Genomic DNA, 13,188 nt, shown 5'->3' with positions numbered 1-13,188 from the left:
TACCATTAAAAGTGTTTATGAATGTTGCAGTATATGTACATACACCGATCAGGCATCACATTATGACCTAATATTGTGTTGGTCCCCCTTTTGCTGCCAAAACAGCCCTGATGCGTTGAGGCATGGACTCCACTAGACCCCTGAAGGTGTGCTGTGGTATCTGGCACAAAGATGTTAGCGGCAAATCCTTTAAGTCCTGTAAGTTGCGAGGTGGGGCCTCCCTGGATCGTACTTGTTTGTTCAGCACATCCAGATGCTCAATTGGATTGAGATCTGTGAATTTGGAGGCCAAGTCAACACCTTAAACTCGTTGTTGTGCTCCTCAAAACATTCCTGAATAATTTTTGCTGTGTCGCAGGGCACGTTATCCTGCTGAAAGAGGCCACAGCCACCATGGAATACCGTTTCAATGAAACGGTGTACATGGTCTGCAACAATGCTTAGGTAGGTGGTGCGTGTCAAAGTAACATCCACATGGATGGCAGGACACAAGGTTTCCCAGTAGAACATTGCCCAAAGCGTCACACTGCTTCCACCGGCTTGCCTTCTTCCCATAGTGCATCCTGATGCCATGTGTTACCCAGGTAAGCGACGCACATGCACTCGGCCATCCATGTGATGAAAACGTTATTCAGAAGACCAGGCCACCTTCTTCCATTGCTCCGTGGTCCAGTTCTGATGCTCACGTGCCCACTGTTTCCACCTTCGGTGGTGGACAGGGCTCAGCACGGGCACTCTGACTGGTCTGCGGCTATGCAGCCCCATACTCAACAAATTGCAATGCACTGTGTATACCTTTTTATAGATACTGACCACTGCAGACCGGGAACACCCCACAAGAGCTGCAGTTTTGGAGATGCTCTGACCCAGTCGTCTAGCCACCACAATTTGGCCCTTGTCAAACTCACTCAAATCCTTACGCTTGCTTATTTTTAACATATCAACTTTAAGGACAACATGTTGACTTGCTGCCTAATATATCCCACCCAATAACAGGTTCCCTGATGGAGATGATCAGTGTTATTCACTTCACCTGTCAGTGGTTATAATGTTATGCCTGATCTGTGTAATTTCCTGCTTGTTTTGTAAAGAAAAAAACACATTTGTAAAGTGAAACGATGTCAAGTACACTTAAATTTTAATGAAATATAAATCTAAATATATGTATAAACATTTAAATGATCATTCTATCGTAGTGGGGCCACAACTGGCTCGAAAGGGGCCCGTGGAAAACATTCCTTATTGCAGGTGTGTGTATGCGTTTCAAGTGGTTGTTTTAGTTGCTGCATGATTGTTTGAGTGTGGTCCTTACAAAATCTTTTGCTGGGGGTCCTCTGAAGAGTCTTGATGGTCGTGGGTCTCCAGACTGCTAACCTCCTGAAGGAAGTGAGAGAGAAAGAGAAAGAGCTATAAAGGCAAACAGATTGTATACATCCACGCAGTCAGTGTTTGGGACTGACAACTGTATTTAGTGAAATGTGTAAGTGAGAAGCAATTTCAGTCTGTTTGGTCTTTGAATAACATGTGTCACTCTCATTTACAAGCAAAATGTGTAAAAGAAACTCAGCACTCCAAAACTGACTAACAAACCTATTCTGTTGCCATTAGCATAGCTATACAGAGGCAGATTTCACAGCCGTATGAGGTTTACTAAACACTTAACTTCCATGCAGAGCTACCTGCCTAAGTATCCATTAGTGAGTGAGTGAGTGAGTGTGTCTGTGTGTGTGTAAGTGTGAGAGAGAAAGAAAATGGTCAGCCAGAAACAGCACTTGCTACTGTACATCTGACAGGTTCAAAAAAATGTTTTACTATTGAAAGTTACTATTTTCAAGAGAAACAGAGCAAAGAAACTATTTCCTAAGGCAGCACATGTGCATGCACGTTAGAGTTCACTTTACGAAGAAGAACGCCACTGATGTGCAATTTTCCGTGCGTGGACGTCCAAAGTCGATGTGAACCAGTGCTATCATTGTCTGTCATTACTCATTCCAGCCCAGACAGCCACGGAAATCCAAAGTATTTTGGCCGAGCCCTCTTGCACAAAAAGGGAAAAAAATGATGAGGAATACAAAAAAAGTCAGAAAGTCATTCCTTTCATAGTAGGGAGTGAAAGTCAGGTTGTAATGGAGTGGAAGAAGTCTGGAATGATCGAGAGACAGAGAGATGGATGCATGAAAGGTGAATATGATATATGAGGGGGCTGGACAGAGGGCGGACAGGATGATGGAGTCAAGGAGTGCTGTTGAATTTAAAACTGGTGATAGTGGGAGGAAATGAGCAGGGAAGAGAGAAAAGCATTGGCTAACCTTTCCTGAAAGTGTTTGGAAGGAATGAGTCCAGCGCGCGGATTGCCATCACCCTCGAGTTTGGCCTGCCACCAGGTGGCATCATCCTGGCTCATAACCTGCAAGACATCTCCCATCCTGAATGCCAAGCCTGCCTCCTTGCAAGGGATCGCCTTATCGTCAGCTGGATTGTAGTCAAAAAGTGCCTTTACAAACATCTGAAAAGAGAGAGAGCGAGAGCGAGAGCGAGAGAGAGAGAGAGAGCGAGAGAGAGAGAGAGAGAGAGAGAGAGAGAGAGAGAGAGAGAGAGAGAGAGAGAGAGAGAGAGAGAGAGAGCGAGCAAAAACTAACATTAAATGGATTAAAATGAAATGAGAGAAAGATGAAATTCAAATCATCTGCAACATCCCTCTCTCTAAATAATGACCAAATCAAGGTGCATTTTCAATAGCAGACAGACTTACTTTCCAAACATACTCATGTAAAATCTTCTTGGAAATGCAATGCGATTCTCATTAGCGCTTTTCTAAAGAAGGAGATCATGAGGTGTTTGGAGGATTGGAGTGATTGAGCAGACATATCAAATCAATAAAAAAGACAAATAAGAAAGTAAAGGGTTACTGAGAGCAAACGGAGACTGCAAAGTCCCCAAAGCACAGAGCAATGGCTTGTGTTGATTTAGAGAGCTGCGTGTGCCATACAGAAAAATGATGTTACAGGGGAGAACGTTCCCCACAAACACACCAATACATCCTGAGGGAACGCTTCATCTCTCTGTCTCGCACTCCATCATTTTTTTATCCCTCTTACACATGTGCAGCCAATTAGCAGCACTTCAACATATTCATTACACGTGCGGAAAACAGTAAACTACGGTCACTGGATAACACACATGCGGGTTACGACTGAATTTAAAACTGAAACATATTTGAACCATTACAGCACAGTAAAATGAATAGAATAGAGCCGCAAAGAAATGGTACAGTGCTCATTTACAGCAAAACACTCAAAAGTTTGGGATTAGAACGTAAGGATGACATTTAAATTGATCAAAAGTGACAGTTTAGACATTTTTAATAAAAAAAAAATGTTATGCTGTTTTTTCAGATTTAGAATATTTCAGTATTCTATTTATTCTATCGTAATTTTCACAAAACTAATGAACAAATATTCATCACAACAGATATCAACACTGATAGTAATGAGAAATGTTATTTTACCCCCAAAAAACCCCAGCATATTTGAATGATTTCTGAAGGATCATGCGACTGTTATTGTTATATGTGTTACTGTATATTTAATGGAATAAAAGCAGCCTCGATACAGACCTACAATCAGCAATACAAATATTTATATCAGTTCTTTAGCTTTTAGCTCAATTCGGTTGGAATAATTTAAGTGTCATTAGTTATGTGTAAGCTGCAAGTTTCGAGCATTGCAAATCAGTCATTATTGAGGTTTCATGTAGACAGCATACAGTGAGGCAGCTCACTTGGTTTAGGAACAGATCGACATAGGCTGTTTATAAGCTAGACGGGAGCTGAGAGGTTTAGTGCAAATCGTTTGTGTTGAAGATGGATGGGAACAAAAGTTCATCTATCAAGCCAGCAGCCCATAGTACATATACAGAGAACCCTCCCCACCACCATCGGAGTAGAACATCCTATATCGGCCTGTTTGTCGTGTCTGATTGGCAGTAATGATGATGAACTGTACCTTGGGCTCCTTGCTTTGTGCCTCCTCTTTGATGCCTGGGACCACTTTAAACGTGATGGCACCTTGCGACTGGGACTGTAAACAGAACAGAATCAACAAAAAGACACAAACAAGAACCTTTTTAGTAAATGGAATTATTAACATGCACTGGTGCATTCATTTTGTCTTTTTTTCCCATAACTTTAAAAAAAATTTTTTTTTAATTTTTAAATTTATTCTGCAAGCTAGGTGGATAATATTAAACAACATTAGGGTATAATATTTCACAAAATATTACAATATTCTGTTATATTACAAACTGTTAAACATTCTGTTCATGGAATTTCTTGTTCTTGTTCTTCACACATACCATGATGCGGATTATTTCTTCAGGTTTTTTGTCATCTACAGGGATACCGTTGACCTCTTTCAGCTCGTCTCCGACATGTATCAGCCCTGGATGCCACAAAGAGCAGTGGATAACAAGAGAAGTTAAGAGACCACAGTTTATTCAGTGTAATAAACCATCTCAGGCTTTGTGTAAACAAACTAAACATCTGGGTGCCATTAGGGTACATTTGTAGAGACAGAAGAGGCGCATCAGTGCTCACCACTTCTGTCTGCTGCCCCACCCCTCATAATGCGTGCCACTATGACCGCTCCAGTGCGTTCATCCTTCTTTATGGTGGCACCCTGTAACACATATACAAAGAGTCAACCACACCTACTTAATGAAAACACGTAATTAACAGCGACCAGGTTATATGCACGATTTTCAATTAAACTTTACATTTTTTAGACATCAATGCCTATTCGAATATTCAATGATTCAATGAAGACAGTCACTTGTCTCATTCCTGAATGAATGAGCGTTTTTTTAAAATAAACTAGTTAAATGAATAATTCACCTACTTATACTACACCATAAAAGTATGTACTCTTTATGACAAAAGTACATACTTTTGAGTGTGCAGCAGAAGAGTAGGCAAGCTTTCAGACATACTACTAATCAGAATGATACAAACAGTGAAATGTTCCAGTATGGCCATTTCATGGCCCCTGAAACATTCAGTATGTGTGCTTATAATTTTCTGTGCATGCATATATGTGCAAGAAAGTAAGTTCTCTGTAACTGCAATATGGCTAGATACACACAACAGCTTAAATGGCTTAAAATGGACTATGATTGCCAAAACAGGAATGTAAAAGCACCAGCTATCCATGACACTGGTCTGCCAACAATATGCCAGCCCTGTGTGTCTTCCTGCCGCCATGCATACTCATATGCTACTGTAACGGAAACATATGTGGCCAGAGGCTCACAGCATGGGCTGTCACCACGCACACAAACACACAGCAAAATTAGACAGCGAGACTAAGACAGCAAGATTCTTAGCAGGGCCATTCACACACAGACAAACATGTCAGACAGTTTGAGCGTTAGTCTGCCTTTTTCTTTCACCCTCTGTTTTCTGCATCAGTGTCTCGGAGGCTGTTATTATTTCTAAAGCATCCGTGACAGTGGATGAAGGTGCGGAGTTGTCTCCAGTGTGCATGTGTGTTTAACTACATATTAGGGTTTTTACCTCAGCCAATTTCAGGTGTCTGAAAGAGGTGAACAATCAGCCTTGGCAAAAGTTGCTCCCATGGCATATCAATAGGATCTTTTAAAAAAAAAAAAACCTTAAAAAGACACTCACACACACAGTCTGCTTCTATCTGCATTACCTCAGTAAGACCAATTATCTGCTGTACAAGACGTTTTGATGACTTGGTCACCTGTAATGATTTTGCAATGTCATTATCATGACTAATACATTAGCTCAAGGTCCTCGTCTAATGTGTTAAACACAGCCTCTATGATGGAAAGTGCAGCAGTTGGTCAATGCTCCTTTCAGAAGTCTGTGAATATTTCCTGTTGATCAAATAATTGGACCAATTTTGTGACCTGGAAGAACAAGGAGGCGATTGGCTCAGAGATTTGGGACGTGAGAGAAACCAGTGATCAGCTTAGCTGTTACATCTCAACGTGAGATAAAGCAGTGGTGTTAATGACACGCATGAGTGAGACAGAGAGAAAGGGAGTAAAGAAAGAGAATTAGACCACTGATGTACCATTTAATTCTGTTAAATGTGATAAAGTGAATGGTAGAACCTTTCCAAAACCTTTTTGTTAGATCAAAACAATAGAACATCACCGAAGTGTACAGTTTAATCACGTGTGGAAGCAATTTTTCCTGTGTAGAAACAGATCATTATTCATTAAATTTTTCTTTTCACATCAATACATCACAACACACTCTACAATCAATGCTTGCATATACATAATGCTTCTATAAGCGATAAAGGCAAAACAAAAAAACAATCTTCCGATCTTCCTCATTTCCCATTTAATCAATCTAACCCTTTACTAACTAACAACATTCTGCTATGCTAACACACAGGTCAGTAGACAGAACCCATACAAATCTCTCACAAACAAGGTTCATATCTGAACCTTGTTCAGAACTAGCCCTCAGATGGAAAGACAGAAAGACAACAAGGAGATAATTTTTTTTTGTTGACCAAACAAGAGAGAGAGATATGCTTTTAAGCAAATGTTTTCTTTGTCATTTCGCTAGCAAATTACTGCAGTTTGTTTCTCTCTTGGTGTGAAAGCATGAGCTGAAATTATTTAGCTGCAGGTTTGGCCTGACACAGACATCTCTGCCTCGGACATGATAGACTTCCTCCAATCACACACAGCTGAGACAGCCATGCTTCGCCAGGTTGACCAACCAAACTCATCACGCAGGCACAATTTAACTTTGTTAGTCATCTTCGCAATCCCACTCACACGATCCTCACAAGTGCAACTTTATTCTCACAGTAAGGTCACTTGTAATAGGCAGCCGGAGGAAATGAGGAGGTTCTTTGATTGAGCATTTTAAAGGTTTTCTTATTTCCTCCTGTTGCTGAGGTCTGCCCATTAAAACATGCTCTATAAATAGACTTTAATGAAAAATTTTCCTCTGACCGATGAGAGAGAGAGAAAGCAGAAACTGAGATGGAAGAGAAATTAAGCAAGTTAGAATAAGAGGCCACAGCTCCCTAAATTACACATCAGTAACGTAACCCATGGCTGCCAGTTGTGGAGGTGATCAGCTCCATATGCTGAGACTCTTAGCACATAAATGCTTATGACTATTATTATAAGGCTGGCCAAAAGTGGATGGCTTAATCTGTGCAGAGCTCAGAAGGACAGCAGTCATTCTTTAGGACATTGGTTCCCAAACTTATTACAGTGGCGTACCCCCCTTGGGGCATTTACATCCTTCTGTATAGCCCCTCTCTTCCGTTTAGATTAGAGTCTCACCTTTTCCATTAAGGGACAATATTTGCCCCCTTAAATGGATCTACAGGTGCATTTTTTATCTAGCAGTAGGTGGCTCAAGTCACTGGCCCTGTTCCATATGGCATGCACTTTTGGACTTGTGAACTTACAATGGCTGCAGCATATGCATGTCCATAAAGTCCATGAGACTGTAGGGTGTCCCGTTTGTCATTTCAGGTTTCAGAAGGGTGCTCGGCGAGCGCCCCCTTTGCTGTTGATATGCGCCTTCGATATGCATTTTTGCAGAGCACTGAAATGAGCACCACAGCAGTCAAAGCGGCGTTACGTCACAAAAGTGTGGACTCATAGGAAGACCACAGGTGTTTACGGTGCCATTTGAGTCATTGAGTTATTCATTCATTCAGTAATGAAGCAAGACCCTTATATTTAAGAATTGGACCAAAAACCTCTGCACGTAGTAACCTAGAATACTGTCTAAAACTTGATTGCTGCTCTGTCAAGTCTTCGTCGTCCGTTAGGAACCTGGATGTGCTCGCATTTCTAGCATCTGTAAAACCGCATTCTTCAATCTTAAAAATGGATCAAAATTACGACATATGCTCTCAGTGCAAAATGCAGAATAGTTAGCCCATGCATTCATGACCTCAAGGCTAGATTATTGTAATGCTCTACTGGGTGGTTGCCCTGCACGCTTAATAAATAAACTCCAGCTGGTCCAAAACGCAGCACCTCGAGTTCTTACTAGAACCAGGCAGTATGACCATATTAGCCTGTCAACAATGCTTTGGCTCCCTATTAAACAACGCATACATTTTTAAATCTTGCCAATTACTTACAAAGCACTAAATGGTTTAGCTCCCCACTACTTGAACAAGCTCTTAACGCATTATAGTCCTTCATGTCTATTGCAATCTGAAAACTGTAAAGGCGGTAGATCCTTTTCCTATTTAGCACTTAAACTCTGGAACATTTTATAAATAATATTTGTCTTCCTAGCATTGTTTGGGAAGCAGACAGTTTAAATCTAGACTAAAATCGCATCTCTTTACTATGGCATACACATAGAACATTATAAATGTATATTATTCAAATCAGTTAAATGATTGTTATGCTGCATTAAAGCAACACTATGTAACTGTCTTGTGCTCAAAATTTACAAAATGTATATAATGAGCGAGTACATCATGAAACCATTTTCCAAATGGTGTTTTTGTCTTATCCTGAATCACTACGGTACACATATAATAAGTGGTGCGAGTCGGCACCGCTGAGGACTAGCACAGTACCTGCGTGACTCGTCATTGACATAAACAGAGAGAAGTAGCTCCGGCTGCAATGTTCTTCCGCAAGATGCATGCAGTTTTGTTTATTAACTGTTAGAGCGTCAACATTTTCCTAGTGTTGCTTTAACTAGGTCAGCCGGAACCGGGTACACTTCCCATAACACCGGATGTACTTGTTACATCATAAGAAGAATGGCATCTACGCTAATATTAGTCTCTCTGTTTACTCCGAGGTTTACAGTAGTCTGCCGAATCCAGATCAGATGGTGGACCTGCGCCTAGACACGACCACAATGCAGCCCTGAAGCGTCAGCAGAGACCATGTCAACTAGACTCAACCCTGTAAGGGCCTCCTTCACTTCACTTTCCCCCTGTACAGATGAAAATGTTATCGAAATGATTGGAAACGACTAAAAACACTGTATTATGCAATGCAGACAAATAATTTGGAAGTCATTTTGTAAAGAAAAACTACGCGCCTGCACACATACATATTCAAACACGCTTGCCTTTTGACTAAACACGTAATGCTTATGTGCATGTCGTCACCGTTCTCACAGGTTCACGTTTTTTGGAAGTTTACATGAAGATGATAACGATATCGGGGGTTTGCATTTGCAAGAGATGATGTACAGCCAAAACAATCTCTCTTCCATTAATTTCCTATTATCACTGTAAATCTGCTTTGAAACAATCTATATTGTGAACAGCTCTATATAAATAAAGGTGACTTGACTTGAATTGGTCATTATTCACTGACCGAGTGAATTCAAAGCCGCAGATTTGCTCACTAACAACACTGTTTGTTGCTTGGAGACACACAATAGTTCTGCTGTGGCTTTGATTAGAACAATATAGAGCAAATGGAGAAAACAATATTGACAATACAGTGTTATTCAACCTCAAGTTGTTCCAAACCTGGATGAATTTGTATGAATCTGCTGAATTTGTATGAATCTGTAGAACACAAAATATATTTTGAAGAACGTCGGTAACCAAACAGTTGATGAGCCCCAATGACTTCAATAGTATGGATGGAAAAGACCTCCTTGATGCGTATGAATATAATAAGCTTTCTCAAATACACCGACTAACATAACTTTTTCAAACGTCATTACAATAAAAGTATGAAGTTCAGATCATTTTACCAGTACCTAAGCTCTAGTCATTAAGACAGACCTGAAAAAACAAATACAAAGGCCTGTACAAAGACAGAGCGAGTGTTTGACACAAAGTCACTTAAAATGGCGTGAAAACATAAACAACGATACACACTCTTCAAGTCGTTGCTCAAATGAACATCAATTACCAAAAACCACATGGCTGTGTTTGCTACAGATTTGGCAGCGGAGAAACCTGGGGAGGAAAAGACAGCAAAAAGAACAACAGCGAGGTCATTAAAACACAATTAGCCGCAAATTATCACTGCTGATTTATGCCACCTGCGAGTAAACCAGTAGGCAGAAGATACGCGTTAAACAGGGTTATTAAACTTCCAATTATTAACGCACACACACAAACACATAGTGAGACTCAAAACAAACATTGTGTGTGATGTTCCACTCCCTCTACTGTTATACTAACCCTTCAATGACCTGCTCAGTAAACACTCAAAATGTTGCTTTAACCCTGCTGCATTACAGTTCTATCATTAACAAGTATTATGCTGAAAAAGGAAAATTGGGTCTCATTAAGGTAATAAGGCTGAGGAATGCCAGCATATGTGCTGAAAACAGGACAGGCCTGAAACGCATGAAAAGAAACAAGAATGACAGGAAGGTAAATGGGAATGTGTGGAGGTAAAGGGGGAATGAACGGAAGAGGGAAGTTGAGGCCTGGGATAAAACGCTGGATACCATCTTAAATGTCTCCTGCAGTATGAACCTGAAAGCTAGACATGGACATTTTATATCCTTTGAGAAAACACTCTCCTGAGCAGGTTTCCAGCATCAAGTGATTTTTCCGGTCAGACTGAAACCAAAATACTGCACTAAAAATTGCAGCTAATCAAAACCAGTTTTATTTTTTATATTATTTGTTATGGAATTTTGGACTAATAAGATTTATCAGTGAGAGGGACTACCAAGTGCAGCAACTCAACTCAACATATTTCTTGCTTGATTCTGGATCGCTGCTGCTAAGGCCAAGTTTATTCATAACTGTAAAAGTCTTAAATCTATGTGTGTCTGTGGTTTCACACACCAGATCATCCATAGGCTGTCCGTTAAGTGTTGACTGTGTTCACTGTAATTACCCCACTAAGGAAACATCACTTTCAGAAGTCAGATCTTTTTCCTTCACCTACATGAGGAAATGCCTTCTCAAGACGAGCAGACCTCACTGCACAAAGAGCACAGTGTGCGCTAATGTGTGTGCTCGTGCACCTCCCGTACTCTCTGTAACAGGATATAGACACAGAAACATGGACACTTGGGAAAATCAGAGCACACTATGCAGAGGAAGGAATGAAAGATTAGAAGAACAGCAAAAGGTGAGGAAAGAGGCCTTAACCCTTAACTTACATAATGTCAAGTGACAAACTCCCTAATAAATCTGCATTTAAAATGACTTTTTTTATAAATAATATTTGTTTATTCATTTATTAAATAACATTGAACACAAAAATGTTTATTCTGTTAACAAGGCTGTAGATTATGGAACGGAACATTTGTCTGGCCAACATCTCAGTCCATTTCTGAGTGACATATTAGCTCTCGGGTCAACATAACCAGCATAAGTCAGTCTCTGTCCTCAATGTCTCACTGGAGAGAACTTTCTCTTCCACTCTGAGCCATCAGGGCCATGATGTAGTTCCCCTGTGTACACAGATGCATCTCAAAAGCGCTAACATGTGTGCTCCCGTCTCGCACCCTAATCTAATTTGTGCCTCCATTATTTCTAGAAAGTGACATTACCTTAGTGCTCGATTGTTTACTGCTAACCCAAACAGATGACCTTATAATCTGTTTGCTTCAAAAGAAAAAGAAGAACAGGTGATTGCAAAAACTATTTGGAAATATCCAACATCAAAACCGATGTCAAAACATTTCTAATGAAGGCACTCGAGAGGAAACATTAATGAAGCCTTGTGTCAACCAATGAGAGATCACAGAGGAAATGAGAACGGCGTGAACTTTTATAGTACAGAATGTCTACTGGCTGCGCTTGTGTTCCAAGGCTCAACATGACAAATCTAAGCACAGACATTCAAAAATATTTTTTTCCAAAGTAGCAAGTCTTGTTTTGGCTGCACGATCTCAGAGTTTTGGTCCTTTACCATTGTATGGTTTTCACTGCCACGAACAGTCAATAGCAATAAGCCAAAAGAAAGAAATAAGCCAAATCAAAGTGTTCTAGGACATTCTGCATGCTACATTGACATTGTCAAAACCTGAACTCCACAACACTCAAATGACCAACCTTCTGCTGGAACTGAACAAGGAAAATCTAAAAAGTTAAGAAATTCGTAAGAATGTAAGAAAAAAAGATGTTAAGAAAATATCTGAGAATTTTATATCTGTGCAGTAAGCAATTTCTGAGAAATCCTGTTGATATCTGAAAATCACCAAAACAAACACACCCTTACCCAAAAGGATCACACCCAATCTTGATAACTCCTCCCCCAAATTCACAAACACACTATGCAGCACAGGCACCTCCCCCCATGAGTGTATATGCCCCTTACTGCTGATTGGCTACAAGTGTGTTTTAGTGTTCGGTCCGATCCAATTTCAAAAGCATTTCTCAGAAATCACTTACTGCACCTTTAAAAAGAAAATATCAGGCTTTGGTGTTTTCTGATTGTAAATTCTGATTGAAATGTTACTGATTGATGCGGTTATACATAGGGCCTGAAATTAGCTTTTTTGACCACCAGCCACTGTGGCAGGTGGATTTAAAAATCCACCTGCCACAGTGACTTTTTACCAGCCACTTGGTGCACAGCCACTTTTTCTCCTCGACATTAAGCCTGTTCACGTACTTGTCCGGGTTTTTTTTGTGTGCATGTTGTAAATATAATTTATTCTGCAGAAATATTCTCAACAGTGTTCAATCAGGTTTGACATATTTAAATATGCATATCTTTGATATTTTTACCTTTTAAAAAGGGCATTTTTTTCCATAATCTTATTAAAATATAGGCTATGCTTCAGCTTTCAGTTTATATTCTTAAATTTGATCTATAAATTAAATTAGAATAATAAGACATTGTAGGGCTGTTGTTACCAATCAAATTAAATAATTTACACTGAATAATTACAACTGCATTAAAAAAATGTTATGAGATTGTTTTAAATATTTTTGAATATACAAATAAGAAATGTTGGAAAGAATGTTTAAAGGTCCCATGGCATGGCATTTTTCTATTATTTTATAATGTTTCCTGAGGTGTACTTATATTGTTAGTATAACTTTTACATCATAAAATGTCATAATTTAGAAATAAAAGGCATTTTTTCTATACTGCTGTTTGCCCTGTGGCTCAATGCCCTGCTTCAAGAGGCGTGTCTGCTGTGAGACTTCAGTAAAAACGCCCACTGTTGTGATTGGCTGACATCTTTCCATTTTAAATGAGTGGAGGGGGCGT

At 39.9% G+C, this 13,188-nt stretch overlaps 1 protein-coding gene across 3 annotated transcripts in view; it reads right to left on the bottom strand.

Annotated features, from left to right (window-relative positions):
- The window catches only part of mpp7a (MAGUK p55 scaffold protein 7a), a 164,851-nt gene that overhangs the window by 38,322 nt on the left and 113,341 nt on the right, over positions 1-13,188 (bottom strand). For all 3 annotated transcript variants that reach the window (XM_079801430.1, XM_079801431.1, XM_079801432.1), the window contains 5 exons: positions 4,595-4,676; positions 4,354-4,439; positions 4,005-4,079; positions 2,310-2,506; positions 1,313-1,377 (listed from right to left, as the gene is read on the bottom strand). In XM_079801430.1, coding sequence (XP_079657556.1) covers positions 1,313-1,377; positions 2,310-2,506; positions 4,005-4,079; positions 4,354-4,439; positions 4,595-4,676 — 505 coding nt within the window. The remainder of the gene's footprint in view (positions 1-1,312; positions 1,378-2,309; positions 2,507-4,004; positions 4,080-4,353; positions 4,440-4,594; positions 4,677-13,188) is intronic.

This window comes from Gobio gobio, assembly GCF_949357685.1.
Source record: "Gobio gobio genome assembly, chromosome: 20".
Taxonomy (NCBI): domain Eukaryota; kingdom Metazoa; phylum Chordata; class Actinopteri; order Cypriniformes; family Gobionidae; genus Gobio; species Gobio gobio.
The sequence above is the reverse complement of the archived record's forward strand: the minus strand, read 5'-3'. Positions and strand labels throughout refer to the sequence as shown.